At 40.3% G+C, this 27,334-nt stretch overlaps 1 protein-coding gene across 1 annotated transcript in view; it reads left to right on the top strand.

The window, feature by feature from the left end:
• The first annotated feature begins 2,475 nt into the window (after positions 1–2,475).
• The window catches only part of LOC147301032 (disintegrin and metalloproteinase domain-containing protein 10), a 31,660-nt gene continuing 6,801 nt past the window's right edge, over positions 2,476–27,334 (top strand). Inside the window, exons 1-11 of the mRNA XM_086281628.1 lie at positions 2,476–2,683; positions 4,808–4,955; positions 5,203–5,321; positions 5,927–6,082; positions 11,543–11,628; positions 12,434–12,556; positions 16,657–16,749; positions 17,021–17,189; positions 23,281–23,444; positions 26,815–26,986; positions 27,114–27,258. Of these exons, the coding sequence (XP_086137754.1) occupies positions 2,623–2,683; positions 4,808–4,955; positions 5,203–5,321; positions 5,927–6,082; positions 11,543–11,628; positions 12,434–12,556; positions 16,657–16,749; positions 17,021–17,189; positions 23,281–23,444; positions 26,815–26,986; positions 27,114–27,258 (1,436 nt within the window). The 5' untranslated portion in view covers positions 2,476–2,622. The remainder of the gene's footprint in view (positions 2,684–4,807; positions 4,956–5,202; positions 5,322–5,926; positions 6,083–11,542; positions 11,629–12,433; positions 12,557–16,656; positions 16,750–17,020; positions 17,190–23,280; positions 23,445–26,814; positions 26,987–27,113; positions 27,259–27,334) is intronic.

Genomic DNA, 27,334 nt, shown 5'->3' with positions numbered 1-27,334 from the left:
TTGCATGATCGCAAAACCGGGCCGACTGATTTAGTCCTTCATAAACAATAAATATTAAAACAGGAAGGATGAGTGCAAATTAGGTTTACAGGAACAAAAAGGAATCAAAGTTAAACATGCAATAAAATCTGCTGTGGATTCATAAAAAAATAAAAAAATAACAAACATGGCTGCTAAACTCTAACAATATGGAAACCATTTTAATCCGGTCTGATTCACTTGGCTCCAGTTCCCACTGAGAGCTCCAGGATGTCGATAACTAGAAATCCTTCTCCGGGACAATGTGAGGAAGTCTCGTAAGACGTTTTTATCAATGCAAATATCATCAACACAATGTGATATGTCAATAAAACCTCTCAGATCATTTGTACCTGTTATTTACTTAAGACTGAAACTGTTTAAATATAGAAAATAAATAAAATAAAGTTGCTTCCAACCTGCGTTCATTTTATGTTGTCAAGAAAGCAAATTCGGACATCTGCTGACATACATTTGACAAAAAACAAACAACAAAACAAAACAAAAGCTCTAAATGTAAAAATAGATCAAACTTATATTACATCCTCTTAAAATTCTAAGATTTTACTTATCACGGCAAAATATCAAACATCTGGTGCTCAGCAGGTCTTAAAATCAGGTAAATATGAGCTGAGATGAACAACAAAACGTGTCGGGGAGATGGCCTCACATTTGTCAGGTGTCCAGATCCCAAAGCTGCAAAACAAGCTCAAATGATCACCCTTCCTCCCCCGTGGTTGACAGGTGGTATGAGACGCTTGTGTTGATATGCCGTGTTTTGGTTTTCTCCAACATGGAGTTGTGTGTCTGCGTTAAGGCCAAACCATTTTGGCCCCATCTGCACAAAGGACATTGTTCCAGCAGTCTTGTGGTTTGCACAGTTGCAACTTAAACCTTAACTGTGCTGCGTGAATAATCCTTCTCACCGTATAATGTCGACTTCAAATTCTTTAGAAACTGCAAACCTCTGCTTTTATTGAGATGCTCAGATTTGCTGTTGTTCAGTTAATGAAGTGCTTTTGACCCGACTCCCATTTTCCCTTTTAATTCCTATGGAAGTAGCAAGGGTGCACTTATTGTTTTTCCACACAGCTTCGTCATTTTGGCTTTGTTATGGTTAAATAGATAATGCCACAAGTAAAATGTAAAAACTATTTACCGGTTTTTAGCACCTGCTAAGGACTAGGTGATTGTTATTAGTTTCTGATATGAAACAAAAAAAATTAAGCCATTTAAACAGTTTTTACCATGACTGTATAAATGCACAACTCTAAGCCATAAATATCCACACATTAATTTAGTAGCACTTCCCACATCCAATCTACGCTGATTATGACTGCTTTCTTTACCATTACATAATCCCTGATTCCCGAGATCTCTAATTATGTGGCAAACTGTTGTAAACATGTTGCTTTTCTTGTTGCAGAAGTGACACAGGTGGCTTTTATTTTAAGCAGTAAAACCTTTGTTTTATTTGCATCACTTCCAGGTCGACTGATGTCCTGGTTCTGCTATTGTTCTAAAATCTTAAACTGTCACCTCTTTGCTCAGGATGAGGACACAAAATACCCTTCACACAGTGTTAGTCATGCATATGATTACTTCCTTCTCGTATTTATTATGAGAAGGAACCATTTCAGCACTTTCTTTTCTACACAAGGGTCAATAATTAGACCTGTGGGAGACATCTTCCTTTTTCAGAATCATTTCTGAATCACTGCAACACTAAAAACTGCAACATGATCAAGCAACTTATTTACAGCTTGTATGCTTTCTTTTACCAAACAACTACTGTGTTATTCTGTTGACTTTTAATCAGAAAATGTGCCTCTTTGAATTTGATTCCTTTATTTATATATCTATCCAAACCTAGTCTCTATATGTGGAAGAAGTAATTGGCCCCTAAATATAAGAACTGGTCGTGCAGCCCTTGGCAGCTATTACTTTTACAGGGCAAGTTTAGTGAGGTTTTTTTTTTCCATTAACAAATGAAATCATCATTTAAAAAATGCATTTTGTATTTAATCTGGTTATTTTGGCTACTAAAAAAATAGTTTGATGATCAATAACCTAAAAAAGGAAGAAATCTGAGGGCGAAGGGGCGAATACTTTTTTCACAGCAGTTCTATGACTTTTGATTCTGTCACATTTAATCTTGCCCACCAGGAGCTCTCTAACTCTGGGGAAATTTCATCTTGAGGACCTTTAGTTCCTTTAAATTCAACTTTTATCCTTTTTTATTAGTAGTAATTGATCTCCCCCCCAGAATATGCTGGTTGTGAGGGCTGATTTTTTGGACATACCAGAAAAAAAAAAGTGAGAATCTCTGCGCTATGCTAACTATTTGAGAAACATATCTCACAACTTCATTTGAAAAACTTCCTGCAACTGCGCAGGTATCTGTTAGCAAACAAGTCTGAATGTGCCTCTCCAGTGTGTCAGTGTTCATATCTTCCTGTGTCATGGCTTGAATTTTATAAGTAGTCACATTCCAGTGTGGGAAACCACAGGTACGAGATAAGCCGAAGAGAAAGGTAAGGAGAAATGAGATGAGAAAGACAGAGAGAGGTGAGGAAAGGAGAAGAGCGCCCCAATGAGGAGACGATGGGGGTCCAACACTGCTGTTTGCTGCTTTTGCTTGTGGGCTGCCATGAATGGATTACAGGTAGATTCTAAATACTGTCTGAATAAGAGGTCTTAGGACTGCACCTAAAATAAGCAGGGCTGTTTGTAGTCACATGTGCGTATGTGAGCGTCAGTCTGCCTGAGTGTCTGTGTGTGTATGAAATGGCTGTGTTTTGGTGGACTGGTCTGTCCTGGGCGAGACATGTCTCAACCTGTCCCCTCAGGAATGCTGTACAGAAGTGTGCTCTTGCAAAGTGTTATCAGCAGTGGAGAAAAATGTTTTGCTCACTTAGTCTTGCTTATTGGAGTGCATTATAGTGTATTTATGCGGGAGTCACTCATGATGGGCAACTAAAAATGGCTGCAAGCTACAGGGAATTATAATTTTCTTCCCTCAAGGGTTTCTGCAGTTAGCCAGAAAACACTCAGTAGATGGCAGATTAGTTTTAGGCAGACAGACAGTTAAAATTGTTGTGATTGTGCCAAGAGGATATTGTCTGGAAAGATTATTTAGGATAAATTTGGGTTTATTGCTGGATTTATTTTTTCCCCTTGGAGCATGAATGTGCTTAGCAAAGTTTGTGTCATTATAATCTTGATCGGAAGTCATGTTGAAGTCCAACAAGTTATGTATATTCAAAATGTTTAATATTTCTTTGCTTTAACAATGAAACTAATTAAAAAATCTTCCAAAGAGAATAAAGATATTTTTGAGAATTTAGAAGCAGCTACTTTTGATGCTCTCATTCAAGAGGGGGAGCCCCACATATCTGATTTAGCAAATTTTTACACCAGATGCTTCCTGGCACATCCTCCAAGGAATATGTATCTATTTGTCATTGAACTGTGGATGTTTTTCTTGCTATGCCCATGTGTAAACCACTGCACTATAAAGCTACTAATAGAATGAATAGCAGACTTGGATTCATGTCTAATTTTAAAGTAACTTTTTACAAACCATTGCTTACTGAGAGAGTGAATGTTGACACTTAGTAACAATCACATTTCTGGTTTAGGTTTACATTAATAAAGCACAGCAACATTTATTTCAAAACCTTAGCATCTTAGAATGGCCCTAGATAACAAGGCTCAACTCCAAAACAACTCCCCTGCTGTTTAACCTCCAACAGCTGCAAACACAACTTGCTGGAAAACAAAACAGAGTAAAGATTGTGTTTAAAAAACCAAATATGTTTCCTGTAATAAACAAGGATTTTTTAAGATTAGGAATGTGTCATCTGCATCAGGATTGACTTTGTGGTGTAGTGTGCCAAGTACAAATCACTCTGTAAAGGCTGCTTACAGTCATGACCAAGCTTTGGCAGTGGTGCAAATTCGGGACCTTCAGATTTTGTTCATCTGATCTTTTTGAACATGTTTCTATTATATTTCGAACCACAATGGGATATCAGCTTCTGGACTGTTATCTTTATTTATGGCATACTATTCCTGCCTTATCAGTGCTTGAAGCTGGTCAAGTGTTTCCGTTTGATCCCCTGCTTTATAAGGACCGACCAAAGGTTCTCAGTCGGATAAGGTTTAGTGAGCTTCTCAGTTGGCTAGCATGGTGGCGTTGTGCTTATAGCATTGGTGCCTTACAACAAGAAGGTTTGGGGTTCAAATACACCATCTGGGTAAGACTTTTCTGTGTGGATTCTCTCTTACTCTGGCTTTTTCCCACAGTCCAAATACATGCGGTTTAATTAGTTATCCTAAATTGCCTGTAGGTGCGAATGGTTGTCTGTCTCTGTGTTGGCCTTGCAACAGACTTGAGACCCCACTATGACCACTAATTAGATAAGTTGAAACGGGTGACTGGAACTTCTCAGCAATAGGAACATAATGTTAATTTGATTTATTGTAAGCCTTTAGTTATCACTTTTGCTTTGTGAAATGGTGCTCTATCATTTTGAAAACGGTACAGATTATCACCAAACTGTTCCTGCATCAAGCAGATGCCCACAAACTGTAATCAACTACAAGTGCGGATAAGGCAGGAATAGATCACTATCAATCAGGATTTGGCTCAGATGCTGATATCCAGCATGCCATCGAGAATTGTAGCCACAAGCTGTTAAAATCAGAGTTACCTGAAAATTAGAAACAAAAATACTTTCAAAATGTTGCTTTTCCTCAGTAATAGGAACATCTTCCTTTCCAACAGGTGCCGTGAGTAGCATCAGTCCTTACATAAAGTATTACGAGGGCTTGTCTTACGACAGGGAAGATCTTCACAGGAGGCACTTGAGAGCCAAGAGAGCCACACAATCTCAGGACTATACACTGCATTTGAATTTTACTGCTTTTCACAGGTAAATTCATATTTCCGTCTGGGCGACTGGTTGAAAATGTCTGTCTATATGCAACTCTTTGGTTAAACTATTAGGAAATACCTGATTGTGCAAACTCTTTGTTGTTGCTCCTAAACCTGTAACACATGTCAGACATTAGTCACTCATTAGTCCATATATCTCAGGAGATTATAGATCTGCATACTTCCCACAACACTACAAAGCTTTGACCACATCTGTAAGCTGTTTGTGTTTTTCTTCCCTTCAGGACTTTCCACCTGCTTTTGAGGCAAAACAGTGCAGTATTTTCCAAAGACTTTACACTGGTCAGTGAAAATGATTCAACGTATGTTGATCTTTTCCACATCTACTCAGGAATACTAGAAGGTTGGTATCAGAGAGATATCCTGTCATCCTGTGGGACTCCAAACAATTTGTCTACATTTGCAAAAAAAGAAAAAGGAAAAATCTATTTAACCAATTTCACTACAATCAGAATTTAACCTCGGCTTGATCTGGAAAGTTCCACCTGAAGAAACATCTTTAGTAATAGCTCCACATTGATTAGGCCAAAATAAACCGTGCTGGGCACAAGGATAAAAGATCCTCTGAAGAATTTCAAAAGTCCTCATTCAAGTCTCAGGTTTCAAGGTTTATTTTCATATGCAATGGAAAGAAACAGATTTCCCTGTACAATGAAATTCTTTCTTTGCTGTCCACAGATGCCAAACAGAATAGATAAATAAAGTGAATTATAATTTAGAAACCATTATGAAGAACTACGCAATGTACAACAAAAGAAATACAACAGAATATGCAAAATATATAAAAAGATTTTAAAAAGTAATCTGAGCTGCAAAAGGCTGATTTCTCTCTTACCCCATACCTCACCTTGTGTGTGCAGTTGCTGCCTCCTGTATTCAGGTTTCTGTCAGTATCATATATAATCTCACCTCTCTCTAATCCCCGTCTCTCCTGCCCTGGTCATGCAGGTGAACCTGCCTCCGCCTGCCATGGCTCTGTGTTACAGGGACAGTTTGAGGGAACTATCCATACAGAAAATGGGACTTATCACATAGAGCCATCTGACAGATACACCAGCAGTCCAGCAGACCACCACTCGATAATCTACCATGAGGACGACATGGGTAAGACTGCTTCGACTTCAATGAAAAGGTTGTCCTGCACTCAAACTTCTAGTGCCTCTGGAGTAAGGGTCCCAGTAATGCTCACTGTGCAGGATATTTGTGCATTTGCAATCCAAATGATACACCATGACCTGAATTTCCTGGTCTTTGGCATAAACATATCAATAGCTTGATTAATGGCCCTTTTGGCAGTTTTACAGCAACACGTCTTTCCCACTATTTTTCATCCTCAGTGCTCCTCGCTTGTGTAGTATCTGCAGCCTGTAGTTCTCAAACTAATGTTACTACAGGTCAGTGTAGTACCCGGGGACCTTATAATGTAACAGAAAAGCCCTTTAAGAGGGGGTGTAGGGGCCCTCACTGCCTGGGCACTGGCCAAAGAAAAGATAAACCGAAGATGGTGTGACTCTTGAAACAGGAGGGGTGGGTGAGGCTTGGGCCTAAATCAGGAGGAAGAGGAGTGAGAGAAGGAGGTAGGTTTCTAAAATAAGGAGAAGAAGAAAGAAAGGCAATATGTGGCGACTTCTTCAGGGTTTGAGGGCTTTGGAGACAATTTCTACAACAACAGATTAAGATGAATTTGGGTTTGGCTAAGGATCATATGATCTATCCAGATGGGGTACATCAGACAACCGTCAAAGAGTATATGAATCAATGTGGATGCCAAAGTGTGATTCCCTTGCTGAAGGTGCACATTTGCAATAGTATCTGAATTTTTCCAAGAAAGCTTTTTACTGGAAACATAATTCACATTGTGCAAGAAACCCCGTCTCCCCCCACCGTTTCTCCAGAAGTCTGCACAGACTCCGCGGCTGCCTTTCCTCTCTAATCCTCCTGCCGTTCCTTCAGCGTCTTTCAAAGCTGTATCCAAACTTTGCATGCGATAGCATCGCAGCTGTTAACATCCTGCTCTTTCATTCACAAGGCCAGCATATCTGCAGGAAGCTGTGAAAGATTTTGCAGATGATAAATAAACAATCAATGCTTCTAAACAAAGTGGTAAATTAGACCACGAGATGGGTGACATAATGCGTCTGCTCTTGTGTATATTTCCACTTCCCGTGGGTGTCGTGTGGAGGCAACAAGGGACGCATGAGGAACTTTCAGTCCCTGATGCCATAACATGTTTCAGATCTGGGGGACAGGTCAAGCCAGGAGCGGACATATTGCAGCAAATCATCATAGTGCAGTGTGGTAACATTAAGGAACATATGAACAATGTGCCAAGTCATTTTGTCTGCACTGTGGGAACCCTTCAGCTAGTCTTCCACCCATAGATGATGGTCAGTATTGTCCTGGTCATTTAAAAATTTGAATAAAAACTCAAATTATCAGTATCTGTTTTGGCTAATGCAATCATACCATTAAAGGTCATTAAACTACATGCAAAAAAGTTAAAATGCATAGACATATCTTAGGGACATACCCACGTACTAAACACTAAGTTATGCATGTAAATACTATCAAAAAGGCAATAAGAAACAAATTTGTTTAATTTCAGGGCTGCATAAATAAAGATAGAAGAAGCTGGTTGCCCCCTAGATGTGTAAAAAAAACAATTATGTTGCAAAAATGCAGTTTATAACTATCAGTGTAACAAATTAACAATACCAAAAAGGAAGGAAATTTTTTAGTTTTACATCTTTATATATCTTTTAAGTTTACCTAAACATATCATTGACTTTCCATTGAGATTATGAGAATTCACTTTTTTAACATTTCTATTTATTATGAATCTTTTTAGCCATCTAAGACATCTTAAGTACTTTGGAAGTAAATGGTAAATGGCCTGCATTTGTATAGCGCTTTACTCAGTCCCTAAGGACCCCAAAGCGCTTTACACAACATTCAGTCATTCACCCATTCACACACTGGTGACGGCAAGCTACATTGTAGCCACAGCTGCCCTGGGGCGCACTGACAGAGGCGAGGCTGCCGGACACTGGCGCCACCGGGCCCTCTGACCACCACCAGTAGGCAAACACGGGGTTAGTATCTTGCCCAAGGATATTTGGCATGCAGCCAGGAGGCAGCCTGGGATCGAACCACCGACCTTCTGGTTAGTGACTGACCTGCTCTGCCACCTGAGCTACAGCCACCCCAGTACATACAGTGTTTCAGGGAATGTGTACTCATTGCCCCTGAGATCGTGCATAGGGAGTTACTTGCAGTTACTTCCTACTGCTAGGGAGTAGCCTAGGAATGATGGGTAATTATTAACCTCAAATTCCTTTTGGTTAAATGAAAAGTAATACATATCCACATTTATTAGAACTTTTAATGTTTAACTGCTGGGTCCGTAATTGCTCAAACTGAAAGTGCCTTTACAATCAGGAAGTAGTCGTTGCCCACAATATATATCCTCTTCAGAACATCTACTGAGGATTTATTTTACATTTTGTAATCTTACAATGACATAAATGGACCTTCAAACATCTACTTTTTTGTATTTACTGATCTATTACATGCAAGCTTGGAGAATTTGAGAAATAACTCTCACCCCGGCTGAACTCCTGATATTCCAGCAATACAAGAAAGTCATTAAACATTTGAGTCGGTGCTAAAGTCGCTTCAGTTGTTGCATGCAGGTGATGCTCTGGATGGAAAATGTAAGAGTTCTTAGCTCTTGAAAATGATAGTTGTCCTTTTTGGCATGTAGCACACAAAGGGAGGTATTTTGTCTGAGTTTTGTTCTCACTGCTTAAAATCCAGGTGAGGGTGCTTCCTAATCCGAGTTTCCAGGAGGCAAGTCTCACATTGGATAAATCTGCACAACAGGACCCCACACAGACTTTGCATTTTGCTGTTTTAATACCATTTAATCTGTTCCAACGTGGCTAGACACTTCAGTCTTGATTAATTCAGAAAGGTTCAGTGCATTTGTGAAAATGGCTGAAGATGCATCAAAATGTTCTTACATTATTTCAAACAAATACTCAGCAAGTGTCATTCATAGTGGGAAGTACCTTTAGCTGTATTTAAGTTTCATAAATTGCATAAATAGAGAAGACGTGGGTTGATGAGAAATATCTGAAGTAGGATCGCCAAGCAACTTCCCAGTTAGTGTGCAAATGACATCATCGGGCAAACTGTGACTCCACTGAATAACTGTTAGATCAAAGATCTAATTTGGGCAACGACCATGTGTTCATGAGTAATGTTCACCCCCTGGAAACAGTTTATCTGATACTACTGTATCACAGATGATGCTTGTGACACTTATAATTTTGTTAAATTAATATTTTGACAACAATAAAAGCGAGTACAATAAGAGACAGAGGCTATGGGATAAAAGTCGTTTGTCCGGGAAGGACAAACGACCTGCCCACTGTGTACAGCTGGGATAGGCTCCAGCCCCCCAGAAAATAGAAGGGGGGTCCAACAAGCTCATCTGGCCCCTAAAACAGTAACTTTAGGCCAAAAACGGAGCTCTCCTATGCGCACATATTTTATTCATTTCCATCCTGTACCTGTTCTGGACCTGCTCCCAAACAACCCAAATCTCTTCACCACAATGCAACAATTTATGCACAGGAAGAGCATCCATTAAAGATTTAACTGTTCTGTGATTGTGTGGCAGGATTGTAATTTTTGTTTTGTGTGTAAATAATGTAACTGTTACACTAAAAAGCTGGAATAAGACTTTGACTCTGGATTGGATTATCTACATTTTTCTTCACGGTAGAAGTGGCTTCCAGCATCTGTTGGAAATGAGGGTCTTGGCTGAAATGTGACACTGATGTTTTTTTTCATCTGGGAAAATCCTTTTCTGTTTGCCCTGACTGTACAAGAGGCCATTCCAATTAAATCCATTTAGTTGCTGTCTTTGGTTTCCAGTTGGAAAAAGGTGTTTATTTCTTAACAAATATTATAAAGAAGAAACTATTTGCTTGCAAGTTTGACTACACAAAGATTTGTCTTCTGCTGTGAGACTCTTCAACAGACTAAGGAAGAGAACATGGACATGTGGTCTGGAAATAATTCAGTCTGTGGGTAGTCGACACCCAGCATTTAGGCCTCCGCATCTATACCCACCCCCACTTGTGCCATGTATAGGATGAATTACGGGGTTCTGATTGGCTGAAGGACTTTGGTATAATGGTGTGATCCAATCATGTGTTCTCTCACTGTAGGTTCATGCCTGAGTGTCTCTCACACACAAACTTTGCATTACCCCTTAAAGTCACTTATCATCATGTCATGTGACTCTACTGTAACTGTGGATTTCAATAATATTTGGTCAACATTAATGCAGAGTGGATTACATTACTTTCCATTTGCACTGGTTTCCTGACTATAAACCTTGTACTCTTTCAGTGTGAGCACCCTTTGACTTCTTGCACTTTTGTGAAATTCTGCGGCTTTTTCAATGCAACATGATGCGCCAAAACATGCAAAAGCAATACCCCCCGTGGCTGCAGACCCATCATTATTGCATCAGATTGAATGAGACAGCCTTCCCAGAGGTGTTGCAAATCATGGACAATGGTTTAATGAAATCAGAGCAGCAGTTATAACATCATTTCCACATGTGGCTCCATTGCTCTCACTCCAGACCAGTGTGCTGGTTTCCAAATGCAGGCCTATTTACAAATTGTGTGAGGGTGCTTCTGCCCATGATTGCTGCACGAATGGTCGCTCGTGCAACAAGGATCCAATCCCCAGCTTTTGCTATCGTTAGCAAATTCAAGAGTGGAACCACATGACTGATCTGCATCATGTGATTTGATTTTCGTGTAAGTTTCCAGTTTGAGGGCCTTTCACTTGATATTTTAAATATTCTGTTGCTCTTTTTTCTAATTGCTGATATTAACTTCCATTTGGAAATGACTAAAAATAAATAAAATGAAGTACAGCAGGAACAGGTCTAAAAGAGAGAATTTCAAAATTTCCCAGCAAAATCCAGAAACAGCTGTAGATTTTTTCTTATTAGAGGAGTAAAGTCTTTATTGTGACCTCATGCAACTATTTAGTAGAGAATAAGGATTGCACAGGGTTGTGGTTGGGGTACAGGGTTGGGGTTAGTTCTAGCAATCAGTACAGGCAGGAAATATTTCTGTGCAGTCCAGTTCTTACATGCATATATTCAGTATTTGTTCACTGATCATTGCCCCTAGAGAAACAAACATGCAGAGCAAGTTATTTACCATTATCATGTCAGCACAAATATCTTCCAAAGATCACACTGTGGCCGACGAGTACATCACATCATGTGTTTATTTTGATCTTTCTAAATTGTTCCAGTAAATTTGAATAGTTGCAGGTGGAGCAAGCCTTTGATCTCTGCTCAGTTATTTAGCATGACTGAAGAGAAAGCAACGTGAATAAACGTGCTCAAGGACAAGCGTCACTCATTGGCTTGGCAATCTGCAACTTTCTGTGTATTTGGCTAAAGGCGAGGTAGAAGAACAGTGCAGATTCTGTATTTTTGTGACTGTAAATATCTGTGTTTGTTACTAGCTCTGTCATACATGACGTCTGCCCCCGATGGATTCTGTGCTGCAAAAACTCTAAACGTCCTCGCCCAAAACCTCAGATCCAGTCAGGTATGATCATCCAGACATAAACTGAATGAAGAATCTACTGTATCCACTTTCCTCCTCTTTCCTCCTTTGTAATCTTTATTTATAGCCAATCCTATAACTGTTTTTGGAAGAAATTCACTCGTGTGTCTGATTCATCTTTTATAACTGACCATTCATTCACTTTTATTGGGCCTCGTGAGTCACCGGGTAAGTTGCTGTTTATAACTCCAGAAGGCTGTTATCACATCGCCGGTAGCGTGGTGACCAGCAGGGAGCTGAGCGGCCGCCTCACAGGCGACCTTGGCTGTAAAATGATAAGAACAGCTGTTATAAACATCTGCTGTATCAATTAATCTAATATTCCCCATGGGCACGTGGAAAATTGTTAACCTATGACCAAGTGGGTGGTGCTCTCAAAGTCTATTGTCAACAGTGAATGTTGGGACATTAGTATGAATCCATTTTTAACAACATACCTCCTGTCAGACATCACTTCCACTGTTTGGTCATGAGATGTTCTCAACAGATGTTTTTCCCATTTAAGCATCCAAGTTGTGTTCCTGCCACTACCTGTCCCCGCTCCCACTAGGTCATGAGTACGAGCTCTGTGTCAACATTTACTTTGAGAAAGTCTCACTTTCATCTGCTTTCATTTTCTTAAACTCGTGTATGTGCAGTTTTTGCCACTTCATGACATCTTTCTCCCTGAATCAGATCTGTAATTTCAGTACATTCTGTTGAATGTTTGCTATGGAGAATAACAAACTTCAAATCGGTCTCCCATCGGTTTTTCTTTTGCATCACGTCCTTGCATTTTTATCCACAGGAGGCACCAGTGAGCCGGGCGAGGAGAACTCTGGATGAGTCAAAGACCACCTGCCTCCTCCACCTTCGTGCTGACTACCTCTACTACAAAAGATTCAAGTCTGTCGAAGCTGTTGTGGCTCAGGTGAGAAGTTCAAAACTGCTTTATTTGCCACTTAAGAAGTTTGGCTTCAGATATTCAGGATTGCTGCAAAGGTTAGAAAGATTCACAAAAATCTAAATAGAAACATGTAAAAAAAAAAACAGAGCTAAGAATAGTTCTGATTCTTTGTGCTTTTTTGACATCACAAACAAAAGATCCCCTGCCTTTAGGGCCACAGGGCGCTCGTTTAAGAGCACAGTGTTTCTCTATTGGGACATCCTGCAGGAGCATCAAATCACAGCACATTTCCCCTCCTGTTGGCAGAACTCTCCACGCTTTGTTTACACACTCTTAACTGCATTTGGTGTCCTGGATTTTGGGTACACGGGTCACTTAATGTCATTCGTCGATAGTAAAGCCTTATCCTAATGAAACAAGTGCAATCATTAGTCAGACTTTAAGTTATCATTCAAGCCTCTTGTTTCAAAATACAGGCAGACAAAAAAAAACTATACTAAATCTATGTTTGTTTACTGCTTATCATCCTTTTTGTAAATGTACCAGCTAGTAGTTCAGTACACGGCGTCAGGCTTTACCTGCTATCATATTATTTAAATATCAAAGGAGCATTATGCTGGGCTAAGGTTGGATTTTGGTCACGACTTAAACTTTTGTCTGATTTTGTATCGACCAACATCAAAGGATTGAGTGGACAACAATTTGTGCTGCATTATTTACCTTTGAGATAGTCAACAATAAAAGTGTTTGCTACCTTGACGCCGAACGAAGATGCAAATGCCAGGCCCCGCTCTGACGCACACAGCAGCCGTGGCGCAATGCACTGCAGGGACATTATGTTGCACTGGCTGCAAACATGGCTAAATGAGGCTCTGTCAGGTGCAAAGACCTGCGCCAGAATTGTTATCATTTTTCTAAATAGTTTCTTCAGTATGTTCTTTAAAACATATAACTGACAGCTATAAAACTGCCATGCTGAGAACAAGGTGAAGTTTAGATGTTAAATGCATGGTAAATGGTGAACTGTCCATGCTTACATTGCTTTATCTTGCCTTCCCTTTTTCACCAACTCTTTGAAAACTGAAGCCAAGCAGATAATAACTATGGCTGGCTCTGCCTACCCAAACACGGTCTTTCACATCAGAATCAAAGTTTTAGAAAATCATTGATAAAAATGTGATGAATGGTAAACAGACTGGTTCTTCTATAGTGCTTTTCTGGTCTAACTGAGAACTCAAAGCGCTTTATGCTTTGACATAGGCGATTTTTCTCCAAGCACGACATCCCAGTACACTTCAGACCCAGCCACACCCTCAGACAAAAACTGGTTCATCCCAAGGACAAAACTCTAAAACGCAAGCTAAATATGTAGTGCAGTGCAGCGAGGAGTGCTCAGACCTCTACACTGGAGAAACCAAACAGCCACTCCATAAACACAAGGCACAACATGGAAGAGCCACCTGGACATGACAAGATTCAGCTGTGCGTCTGCATCTAAAGGTCAAAGGTCACTCTTTGGAGTATGCCAAAGTTCATATTTTGGACAGAGAAGACAGATGGTTTGAAAGAGGAGTAAGAGAAGCCATCTATATCCGCTGTAAACCACCATCTTTGAACAGAGGCAGTGGGTTACAACTCCAACTGTCTGCCACCTACAGTGCAGTTTTGAGATCCCTTCCCAGGCACCTCAACACCCGCTTCACATCTTGCGTCAGATGATCTCAAAGGATCACTTGAAAGGGTTGGGCAAGGTCACACAATGGTTTTACCCGAAACCTCTGCTGATAATGACTCACACCCTTTTTCAGACTTTGGCTCACGTGGTTGGGCACATGATCAATGCACGATCTGATATCGTCATGTTGGTGTTGTTCCCAGATCAACATAGTAAAAGTTGTTCCAGGATCAACATTGCAAGTGACCAATCAGAATGTTGTGACGTCATACTTTTGCGACTTCGGGAAAAACCGCGTAAAACAAAAAACTGTACTTAAGCTGCGAGAAACCACCTTTATCCGCCGATCAACGGACCCTGACCCTAACCCTTTAATAAACGCTGAGCAGAATTGATATTGTCCTTGCAACATTGGAATTTCATAAATGCACGACTGGCTTGGCGCGCCAAAGAATAACGTCACAACAATGTGATTGGTCACTTGCAATGTTGATCCTGGAACAACATTTACTATGTTGTTCCAGGAACAACACCAACACGACGATATCAGATCATCCCATGATCAATAGTGGGTCAATGACGCACTGAAGGGACAACTCCCACTACGGATTAAATACCTGGGACTCTCCATTTGGTTTTAGAACTGAAGAAGCTTCTCTGACCAGAGGTGAAACAAGTCCAGTCACTTTCTTCCCAAACTCCTCAGACTACCATGACCTGGAGGACTGAGAACCTGCACAGACATATTTATGTATCATTCATCCATTCACACCGATTTATACAAGCACTGCTTTCTATGCTTAAATGCTTTCTAGGCCAAGCTGGAGGTGGCAGAGATGATGTTTGGATTTTCACTGGGAATGACAAAGGAGAGGATTAGTAATAAATATATCAGAGGTACAGCTCAGGTTGAGCAGTTTAGAGAAAGAGTTAAAGTGAAGGCTGAGATGGTTTGGATATGTGCCGAGGAGGGACTGTGGATATACTGGACAAAGAATGTTGAATATGGAGCTGCCAGTTAAGAGGAAAAGAGGAAGATCAGAAAGAAGATTCGTGGATGTAGTGAAGGAGGAAGGTTGATGTGAGAGAGGAGGATGCGATGGAGACAGATGATCTGCTGTGGTGTCACATGCTGGACTAAAATTCAATATCAATTCAATTTTATTCAATTTTATTTATACAGAACCAAATCACAAAAAAAGTCACCTCAAGGCTCTTTATATGGTAAGGTAGACCCTATAATAATAAAACATACAGCGAAAAAGCCAACAATCATGTGATCCTCTTTGAGCAAGCACTTTGGCGACAGTGGGACGGAAAAACTCCCTTTTAACAGGAAGAAACCTCCGACAGCACCAGGCTCAGGGAGGGGCGGGGCCATCTGCCACGACATCAGCAGACAAGCAGCTAAAAGCTTACTTTCTGCCGATGTCCCCGCATTGCCTCAATGCAGTCAGAAACATAATCAGACAGAGAGGTCACATGATGCATTACTTTAAATTGAGTTTAGTTACAAGATGATACGATAATGCAAAAACCCACTTCAGTATGATTATCTTTCTGATTCCTCCGAATTAAAAACCAATAAAGAGTCATTATTTTTGTGATAAAACAAGATAAGTGCACAGATGTGAGTTCATGCTCCCACGAATCTCTTTTTTGACTAATTAAATCTCTTATTAGTCAAAGTCAAGTCAGTTAATGAGTAAGTCAGTTTGTCCTTAGTTTACTTGTTATTCTCTCTGGAGTTTCTTGTGCTGTCCACCCTTTCAGCACCTCTTTGACCCGCCTCAGATTCTTTCCACCTTAAACAAGCACATTTGTTGTCTCTGGTTCAGCGCCAGACCTTTGTTGCACAGAGTGAGAAAATATACTGTAACTGATGCCGTGATGGGATCGTTGAGTGTAAATAAGCAAAACCTTGTTGTCAGAGGCTCCTGTCCCAGTTTGAATGTCTCCTACATCCAAGCTGTCAATATTTACATTCATGAGCATTTCCCCACAGGCGCTTTTGTACGTTTGTCTCCTGCTGTGCAGAATCAAACCTGCGCATGTGACCGGTGTGCACATGCTTTGCTGAAACTGTTACAATCTGTGCCAACCACAACAAAAACACCCAGTGCTTTATATAATACCTGACGCGACACATTTACATATATAACAGTCACATTGTTGTCAACAGATTTCTATTGTTCAATCTTTTCAAATCAGCAGGAGAAGGTTATCTTCAAGACGAAAATATCATTTATAGCACTGAAATGCTAAACCTTCTGAAAATCTTGTTTTTATTTATAAATGAGATAGAATAAGTTATTATGATATATCACTTAATGTTTTCATTTTTCCTTTTCTTGTCTTATTGTGACTTGTTAAAGGCAAAAAAGCTAATTTTTTTTAGCTTAATTCCAGAGAGATTCCTGTTGTTCTCGCATTAACTGTGGTTTCTCAGGTCGCCTCGTACATCCGGGCTGTGAATGACATCTACGACAAGGTGGACTTCAGTGGAATCCAGTTGATCAACTTTAAAGTCAAGTCCCTCAGAGTAAGCTTCAGAACAGTGCACAAACTCCACAAACCTTTGAGCAATGTTCTTCAGTTGCTGATCGCTGATAACACAGTGAAGCTTTTACACATTCAAAATCATGTCATGAACAAGCTTTTTATTGAGATACTCGGGTTCATGCATCAGTCGGTGATGGTGCCCATGTGTCTTCTTCTGGGAGTGGAAGTGAGTCACAGCAGCAAAATAAGCTGAAATACAGGACCTCAGAACTGTGGTGTGTTTGAGTGTTCCTGTGTTTGTCTGTCTCCAGGTGATGACAGAAGAGGATAAAAATGACCCGCTGTCTCCTCTGTACATCGGCCCCGAGAAGCTGCTAAGTCTGTACTCGGAGAACAACTGGGGCAACTTCTGCCTGTCCTACCTGCTCACTGACAGAGACTACAGTGGAGTGCTGGGGCTTGCCTGGGAAGGCAAAGCCGGTGAGTCAGAATCACTTTGGCACTTTTACAAAAATCATAAACAAATGACTTCTTCATGTAACTAATGCATATGCAGCATGGTGGAAACACTGGTTTCCACAGGTACCGTAAATGTAATATTGTGTTTGGTTTCCTCACAAAAGAAGCACACAAAGAATTTGGAACACTTGTTAGGCTACGAATGAACCTTTACTCATTCACTAAATAATGCACAGAGCGAGTCAGGCTCCTGGAAATACGTCCACTGTTTAATAGACTACAAAATCATCGTGTAGCTCTCCCTACAGAAGTTTTACGAACCATCTATTGACCGAGACCATCATGCGTTGGACCAGTCAGTGTTAGCGTTGCAACTTTGCCACCCCAGTACAATGATTTAATTAACCGCTATTAAAACATCAGTATAAGCTGTGTTTTGGCTCCTGAATACGAATACGAGCTAAACTCTGGACTTGGAGGAACAACTCAACATTTTTCAAGAATTGGACAAAATAAACTCATTGTTTTTCCACGACACAGAGAGAATCAGTTCTCTTTCTCACAGGTAGCAGACATCATGATGCTATCTTCATATCTTCATCTGAAAGCAGTTTTACAAAGACCAAAAAATGTCATTATTTATTAAAAATCCAAACTTTTAGCATTGGTAAGCATTTTCCAGCAGTTAATAGAGACTAAAATATTTGCTGGAGCATTTCTATACTGAAAAATTAAAAAGGATGCATTGAGAACATAAGCCAGGCTCAGCGTTATGCAAATACATTATACAGAATTATACAGAATGTGTGGATATGAGCCAGACAGTGTTAAAAAGTTTGTAACCTGGAAAAGGAATATTTAAATAAGAATGTGCATTAAATGAGGTATCGTAGTGGGTGTAAGAACTATATACAGTGGAGCCCCGACTTACGAAATTAATTCTTCCCGAGGGTCTTTCGTAAGTCGAAAATTTTTCGTAAGTTGAAGCACCCATTGCGCGTTTTGAGTGAGGCGATGCTGAATGATAGGCTATAGGCTAAATGCTAACTAGGACAACAATATGTCGTTCAAGTGGAACAGCGAAGCGAAAGTACGGAAGCCAAGGGGTTGTCACCTGGAAGGCATTGTGGGCATTGTAGGCTCAGCCAATCAGAGCCAACGGATTTCGTTACTCGGGCATTTTGCCGTAACACGGGCAGAAATATTGCTGTTCAGTGCCTTTGTAACTTGAATTTTTCGTGAAACGGGGTATTCGTAAGTTGGGGTTCCACTGTATATAGAAACACATATGTTTTATTATGTGCTGGTTGCCCTAAAATGCATCCAAGCATAGTTTTCCTTGTTCAAATGACAATGTTGCACAGTTACAGGAATTAGACAGCTCCCATTTCAAGGCTTTCATACATGCAGTGTTCGGGTCTGAGACATTGAAGTAATAATCCTCAGTTATTCACATACAAACCTGCATGTTGCACAAAGCATTTCTTTTGAAAACATGATGAATTTATTATTTGCATGTAAAATAATAATAAATAAACTCCCATCCCACTTTGCCACAGTATACCTGGATTAGTTCGTACGGTTCAAGCATTAGTCAGCTCCCGTAGATGTGCAGTATCATTGGTGTGCTGGAAGGACTTGACCACATGTATGAGAACTGTTGCAGTAGGAGGTTCTTGCTTGGGTCTATGTCTCACATTCAGCATTTGATTGGTTAAACTCACGGGCGTGAGAGCAGACCACCAGAATGACATACGATTAGGGTGCGCTGAACCTTTGACACACACACACACACACACACACACACACACACACACAGCCGCTCCTAGACGACTTAGAGAGGATTGGAGCTGCATTCCACCACATGATTGCCATGGTGACATCTCACATAAGTAACACACACACGCACACACACACAGTTACACTGTTAGGACTTTTCAGGCTCATGTGATCTCCCATAGACACAGCAGAGAGGTTTGACCTCCACAGGCTGATACACTCGACCTCCGTATGACCAGTTTCTTAGTGGTTTCACCACTGGCCCTTAAACTCAAAGACCCCGTTTCCATCTGCAGCCTCAGCAAAGTGCTGCATTCACACACATGCGGACACACACAACCCCCATCCACCACACCAAACTCCTCCTCTAACCCCTCCAAGTTGCGTTTTTCTACGTTAGTGGAAGATGGGGGTTGGGCTCAGCTCAGAGTTTCGAACCACACCAAGACATTAATTTACCAGACATTACGTTTAGCGTTAATGAATCTTTACAATGGCCTCGAACATACGTATACATACACAAAGGAGGGGATATTCACCAGCTATATTAGACATGGAGAAACTTTAAAGGAAATGCTGCAAAGAAAACTTGAGAAAGCACGGGGTTTTTTTTTCCATTACCATGGTTTGCTTTGAAAATGTAGCTTGTATCTGTAAAATAATTGCTGTATGAAAAGCTAGACAGAGCACAGCTGCTCTCCTTTAGATCCGACTCTTATTTGTGGTTAATCACCTTTCAGCTGGTGCCGGGGCATTCAGTGTAGGACGTTTAGATCTTTGTCACATGTCACCCACCCCCACCCACTCCCTTTGCCTGTACGCCTCTCTGTCAGCTTTCAAACATGGACAAAATGTCAAAGTGCAGTAAAATACAATGCAATGCATGGCATGCAGTTTGGAAAGCAGCGAAAGTATCTAATTACTATTAGGCCAGTTATTTGCTCTGTAACTGTCAGTAGACCAATTAAAGGCTTTATGTGTGTTGTACCAAAAAAAAGTCTTATTCAGATCAGGTGCATAAAATCTCAGCTATAACAAGCTGTTTAATAACCTTATTCTGTACTGGTGGCATGCAGGGCTCATAACTTGTGACTGAACTTCAAATTAGTCGTCATTCTGTCAGTGATTTTTCACACTGTAATCTGGAGAAATATGTGTGTAGTGAGTGGTAAGAACTAATAATATATAATATATCCACACATATATATGTCCATATAGCCATATATAGCCATAATATATATAATAACAAGAATAATATAATTTCTTTGGTTTCTTCCTCAAACTTTAATCATCTAGGGTCTCTCCTGACACAATTAACTAGAAAAAAAAAGTACTTTCTTAAGATTCAATGATTTTTTTGTTGTTATTGTCAATTTCCTGCATGTCCAGTACATGCAGGAGAATCAAAATACTGTTGCTCTCTCTCCTTATTATAGAGAAGAATTAGGAAAGATGAAGGACACATAAAAATCAAACCTATGTACAATGGTAACAGCAGTAATAAAATGAATGCGTGCAAATAAACAGCAGTGGCAGCCTTTTCAATGAAATAGTTTCATTTTGTTATACTGACATTATTGGAGCTGAAAAACATACAAAGCGTAAGACCCCGGCTGATTAACAGCTGTGCTACACACCCGTCAGATTAAGTCTTTAGTCTTTGACCAATAAAAATGCTTGAAACAGCCTCATAACACAGCAAATAAACACACACAACTGCAAGGTCATTGAACTCTGGAGACAAAGACAGCCTTGAGCGGAAGCCTGTATAGACGTACATTATTTACAGTACTTTTGGTTGCCTTCCTGAGTAGTACCAGCATATTATCTGGGAACTAGTTGTTGTTTTTGGAACGCAAAATGTTCACTGCATCTGCTTTTGCTGTTAAAGGTCTTATTTGGGTACTCCGACTCCCCCAGATGTGTTTAGGTCTAAGGAAAGACCCTTTCCGTCGTTGTAGCGTTTGCTCATATAAACCATATAAACTTTTTTTCTACCGTTAGTGTATGTATACAATATATACACGCATGTTTCCTGCTGATGGTGAGTGCGTGTGTGTGTGTCGGTGTGTACATTAGATTTAAGCGAGCCAGATGATTGTTTGCTCATGCAGACTGTGTTTATCCAGCAGGCTAATAATAGGACTCTTTCAGTACGCGTCCTTTGTGTGTCAGAGACGAGAAGGAGAAAAGGAGAGGAACAGAGTGCAGGCCGACTCTGCGATCGCTTGCACGCTTGCTGCCAAAACCCACAGTGGGGACCTCTAAAGTAACACTCTTTCTAGGAAATGCAGCCCCTTGAATTAGGGGGACCATTTCAGGTCAAAAGGAGGGAATGGAGGAAAGAAGCAGCCAGCATTCTTCATCAATGTGACTGGAAAAGCCGTGCTCGGCAGTTTGACTTTTAACTATGCGGAGGATTTATAGTAATGGCAGTCTATCGTAATTCTTTTTGTGTTTTTATCTAAAGCTTAAAAGCCTCAAAGTTTCAATTCCCAAAAGATAAAATAGCCTCAAACCTCCTTCGCTTATCTAGAAGACATTTTATTTGCTACTGCTTCCAGCCTGGTGTCATAGGGTACGCTTCTGTTTTTGCTTTCTGACCTCTGATTGTCCCTGACCCTTCCTGTCACACTTACACCCACTGCGTAACAAAGACATGCAGGTGGGAGATCCAGATGCCAGCGACATTTTCCCACAGTCCGCGATGACACCTGGTGTGCTCGGTTTTCTCAGAAACGGACACGTACCTTGCAAGCTTTTCCCGCCAAAATGGTGGCGCTGATAACATTATGTAAGAGGATGTTACATAAAAGTCACGAGACTGCCAAGACCTGCAACCTCAACCGACACACGGGTGCACGGGAACCAATGAAAAGATGGGGAAGTAACTCCCCAGCTGTGCTTTGAAAACGCGGGTTAGACTCCTCCAATGTTCGGTGTGTTGTTGACAATGAGAAGAACTGAACCTATAAGACTGAAAATTTAGTTAGATAATGTCAAACTACTGGTATTCACATCATACTTTATCCAATGAACAGTCTTTCTGACCTATAGGTGTGCAGCCTGACCAATCAGACTGGTTTCTGTAAAGCTAGCTCTGTGGCTGGCCAGCTGCAACATGACATCACTTCCCAGATATCCCTCCATGTGATTGTGGACAGCTGTTTGTAATTGTAAGAATGGCTTTCAATGGATATTATGTAAAGTGAAAGGCAATGATGACCACCACAGGCTTTGGTGTAAAAAAAGGAGAGCTCACCTGACTCTAGCCACACCTCAAACTGGAGCCACAGTAGCAGAGCACTGTTGGTTTTAAAGTATTTCCAGTAGCACAAGGTCACTTATGCAATCTTATCACCCTGTAAAGTAACAGGTGCCAGGTTTTAATTAGATCTGCAGCTCGTTTCTGCTGTGATTGTAAGATCTTCCTTATCAACTCAGGAGGCATTCATGAGGTTACAGCTTTGCAGTGACCTGTATTTCTACCTTCCTCAGCTGCTTCAGTGGTTTTTAAAATCCTATGTGGATCATTTGGTTGCAGCACTCAGAAGCTCCCTTCACTCACAAAGTTGCAACAGACGGTCGCCCCTCCCACAGCCTGGTTCTGCCACAGGTTTCTTCCTGTTAAAAGGGAGTTTTTCCTTCCCACTGTCACCAAAGTGCTTGTTCATAGAAGATTGTTTGATTGTTGGGGTTTTTTGGATTATTGTCAATTATTTACCTTACACTATTAAGCACCTTGAAGGCATTAGTGTTGTGATTTGCTTCTATATAAATAAACAGAAATGTATTAAATCGACAGCTATACAAAGATATGAACTAATTACAGTTGCATATAACATAACAAAACCCTCTGAGACCTCTATCTCATCAACATGATCAATACCTGCCATCATTTCAACATGTTATGGACAAAACTCTTTTTTTGTATAAAATTAACAGTGTTGTTAACAAAAAGTTGCCAAAAATGGCCAATGCATCAAATGCAATACAAAAAAAAAAAAGATATATCATCAAAATATATCATACAAAAAATGATACAGCAAAAAAAAAAAAGTGGATTTTGTTCTAAGGGTTAATAAACATCTGAGTTCCCAAAAAATCTGAATTCTCTGGCTATTTTTGATGGGTTGGGTCGTACAGGATTGAGATGAATTCATAAATGTTACATAAATATATGTAAAGGTTTTTCAGGAGAACGCTGAGATAAATCGGAATGTTCAGAAGTTTCAGCTTTTAAACTATATTTACTTTAAGTATTAACTTTAAGTGTCATATACTCAGTGAACCTCACAATCTCAGATATTGTCTTTTATTTTCTTTATCTAAGGAAACTGGGGAGGAGTGTGTTCAAAGCCTGCGACCCTCAAAAACGGTGTTAACTGCACCCTGAACACAGGTCTGGTCACAATTCAGAACTACGGACAGTTTCTGCCTCCTCGACGAGTCCAGCTGACTTTGGCACACGAGCTCGGCCACAGCCTTGGATCTCCGGTCAGTCACCACGAAAAACACCAGCAAAAAAAACAAAACAAAACATGATTACAATTCAACCATACAACTTATATAAAGATTTTTTCATATATGTCGGAACTTGTTGATGTCAGTTGTGGTTTAAATTATATCTAGAAGGTCGAACAGGAGGCCTTTTGTAGATATTGCAGCTGCAGACAGAGCAAGTTGTATTCAGTTGTATTTATTAAGTTGTATTTATCTGAGTGTACTGATAGCATTTCAACATCTTACCTTTAAAAAGTACATCTCAATCTTCTGTGCTGCTATATCTCCATGGTGCAGCTAGCGTATGTTGCTCCACGACCACAATTTCATGTTCATGTAAATCAAATTGTGGGTTATTAGACAGATGGTGCTTTTGTTGAGAGACAGTAATGACTTAGCATTAGCCTAGCTTTAGTGACAACAGTGCTCCATGCACCAAAATAAGGCCAGGTGATTTCTGACTGAAGGATTACCTGTATTGGAATCAGTCTTACTCATGGTTAAAAACTCTATTGAAATGAAAGCCAGATTGCTCAGCACCAAGAAAACAAAATCAAATATATCATGCCTTTTCTTTTCTTTTTTGTAGTGCAGCCAAATCTGCTGCTGTTTCTGTTTGTTGTACTAATGAGTGACGGTAAAACGTGAGGAGACTTTTCATTCGATTTGCACGTTTCATGGGTTCAGTGTATCCTGGATGTCTGTTTGCTAGTTTCAACCTGAATCATTTCCATCTTTTATTTAAACATAAAACGTCGTTGGCTGTTTGCTGAACGTGACGAGTCCCAGAGATTCAAAGTGTTGTGTCGCATATTCTCACACGGTTGTTTGCACTGGAACAAATTGTCTGTGAATGATTCACTTCTGTGGGCGTTGGAGACCTTGTCCTTTATTGACTGGTTTGTTTTTATAGGGACCCCTGTCTCAGTCTCACTGGTACATCTCAAAAAAGGGAACGGGAGGAGCTCTGATGTCAGTCACTTGTGTCCTATGGTTACTCTCTGTTTGTGTCCATAAGCAGAGCCTGGCAGTCTCTTCCGCCACCTCAATAACAGCACACATGTTATATAAGCACACAAATGCCTGCACCTCAGTATGCGTGACAGCTGCTAACACCTCCAACCTTTCTCCTGCTGCCCAAAACGCCAGCAGCACTCCACACTCTCTTTTCACCCTGCTCTCTATTATTCATATTACCACACACTAAAGAGCCCTCCGAGGCATTCCTGAGCAGATTAGCTCTGCTATGTCAGACCCTGCTGCCTTTTTATAAATTAAACTACTGTAAGCACACCTCGGCCCCTCTAATATCTTTGCTCCTGTGACAGCCATGTTTCCAGGCTGCATAGGATTGAGGAAGACATAAAGACACGTGACTGAAGGTCTCTCCTGCAACTTCATGGTGGAAAAAGCACAGGGGTGCACTGTGATGGGGAGAAACTTTGATTAAAAAGACGCTTTGGCTTTCAGAATATTTCTCTTCCAAACTGTGTATCTCTACACTGATTTTTAAAAATGAATTCATCAGGTGAAAGATAAATTGAAATATAAAGAGGACATCATTGATGGGTTGGAAACAAGACCAAAGTTTGCAAAGGCGACCTTCACTATCTAAACCATTACACCTTGCAACTGTAAGTCAGCAACAACAAAATGAATTTTTGAAGGTCATTTATCAGACTGGCTTCCAGGTTAATATCTGAAAAGTTATATCTTTTCTTTGCTTTACCTCTAATATAATGGATAAAAAGAAAATAACTATCAAAACCATCAAAGCAGATTTAGGCAGCAAGTCTTAATTTGCATTAAGTTGAAACGTCTTTTTTCAGGTGTAAAATGTAAATAAAAACAAAATGCAATGATTGGCAAATAAACTGATCTGCAAGGCCAGTAACATTGTGGGGATGGAGCTGGACTCCCTTAAGGTGGTGTCGTAGAGGCGGATGTTGTCCAAGATAAGGACAATGTTGGATAATACCTCCCACCCACTCTATGACATGCTGGCTAGCCACAGGAGCACGTTCAGTGAGAGACTGAAAAGCACCACTGAACGACACAGGAAATCATTCCTGCCCGTGGCCTTTACAACTGTAAACACTGCAACAGTTACACCCTTTTTGCACACGCTCTTTTCTACTCAGTAATGTTGTTGTCAATATTCTAGATATATATTTATAATCACCTCTGTCAATCCTTGATATTTATTATTGAGTGGTTTGTATTGTTGTATTTGTACTGTGCTATTTCTTACATCTGTAAATCTGTAACATATTGTATTGTTAAATAGTCTAGCCTGTTTCTGTTACTGTTATTCATATTCATATAGGAGCACTTTTAAGTTTTTCCCCTGTCCCCATATTTGTTTACAGGTGTTGCTGCTCCATAAATCATATTTACTTAAACTGTATAGTCATTGATTGCTTTATCCTTTGTGAATATTTTGTTGTCCCGCTCCTTATTTTCTCATTGTATTCTGGGGGGTGTAGTGCATAGAGCTTATGTATATTTGTATAAGAAGAAACATTCAGTACCTCATAAAATACAAGGAAATAGCACACCAGGTTTTTCCTGAATTGGAAAAGCTTTCTAGTATAAACACTTATCTTTGTTTTTGGTTATGTTTAACCTAAAATCACATCGTGTCTGTGAAAACAGCATCTGTAGACTGCTACAGGTGCTCAAAAAGTAAACAGGAAGTGCTGTTATATACATTTCTGCAGAGGTATTGAACACAGCTTTGCTTTTCTTCCTGTTTTTCAGCTTTAAAGAAAGCGTAGTTCTGGTATACACTAGAAGCGAATACAAGGTTTGGTGTAAAGTCTGAAGCCCCCACAAAAGAAACTGAGGCATGAGAGTGGAAACACAATTCAAGTTAGTTTTATGCATGCTGAAAGAAAGAGTTCCAACATCTGCTGTGTTGCAGTGCCCTGGCAAACCCAGAGCTGCAGATAGTGACAGATAAAGTGACGACTGTATAATCACCAGTGTCTTTCAACCTAATCTTAAACATATGCAAAAATATCCACATCAATGCCGTTTCCCTCAGCATGTTTGCATGTTCACTTCAAGTCTCTGAATTAGACTAATAATTCATCAGAGACTTTGACATGCTAAGAGTATGAGCTCCAGAAAAAGAGGAAGCTCTAGTTTTATTGCACATGTGGAACACATCATTAGATGGACAGGGGATTCAAGATTTGTCTTTTTGCTCTTAAAAGTAAAACTGCCCTTTCAGCTGAGGCCTGCTGATGGACATGACTGGAAAAGCTCCTCATCGTGATCAGTGAAGGAAGTTGATTCCCCGATCTATATTTAAGAGGTGGAAGCAAATATCTTCATGCTTGCCGTTTTGTCTGTGTTTCAGCACGATGAGGGCGCTAACTGCGGGAACCTCGACTCCGATGTTGGTAAAGGCAGGTACCTGATGTTTCCTTACGCCACAGACGGGGCGCGTGAAAACAACGATAAATTCTCACCCTGCAGCATCAAACACGTTAGCAACATCCTGAAGCTGAAGAAAGATGACTGCTTCACGGGTGAGGAAGAAATATCAGTGTCCTGCATCCTGTTTACATTGTGCACTAGTTGCTGCAGCCTTCAGGCTATATCTGTATTTGTGTATCTGCTCATGTGTTTATCTGCTTGTCTGTTCATTTTGGGCAGTCAGTGATCAGCCCATCTGTGGAAACCAGATCATAGAGGAAGGTGAGGAGTGTGATGTCGGTAACAAAGATACAGATCTCTGCTGCTACAGTGCTAAAGAGCCTGTAGGAATCCAGTGTCACCTCAAGCCTGGTAAAATCTGCAGGTACTCCACATGAAAGTGTGCGAAAATGATTTCCAAAACTGTAATTAGCTGTTCAGGTCTTTCTGAATATTTGTAG

The sequence above is a fragment of the Aulonocara sp. 'chitande type north' Nkhata Bay genome, linkage group LG23, assembly GCF_057382095.1.
Source record: "Aulonocara sp. 'chitande type north' Nkhata Bay isolate Kocher_YH1m ecotype deep benthic linkage group LG23, A_spYH_male_GT1.1, whole genome shotgun sequence".
In the NCBI taxonomy this organism is placed as follows: Eukaryota; Metazoa; Chordata; class Actinopteri; order Cichliformes; family Cichlidae; genus Aulonocara; species Aulonocara sp. 'chitande type north' Nkhata Bay.
Note: the sequence above shows the minus strand (reverse complement) of the source record. Positions and strands in the feature narration are given on the sequence as shown.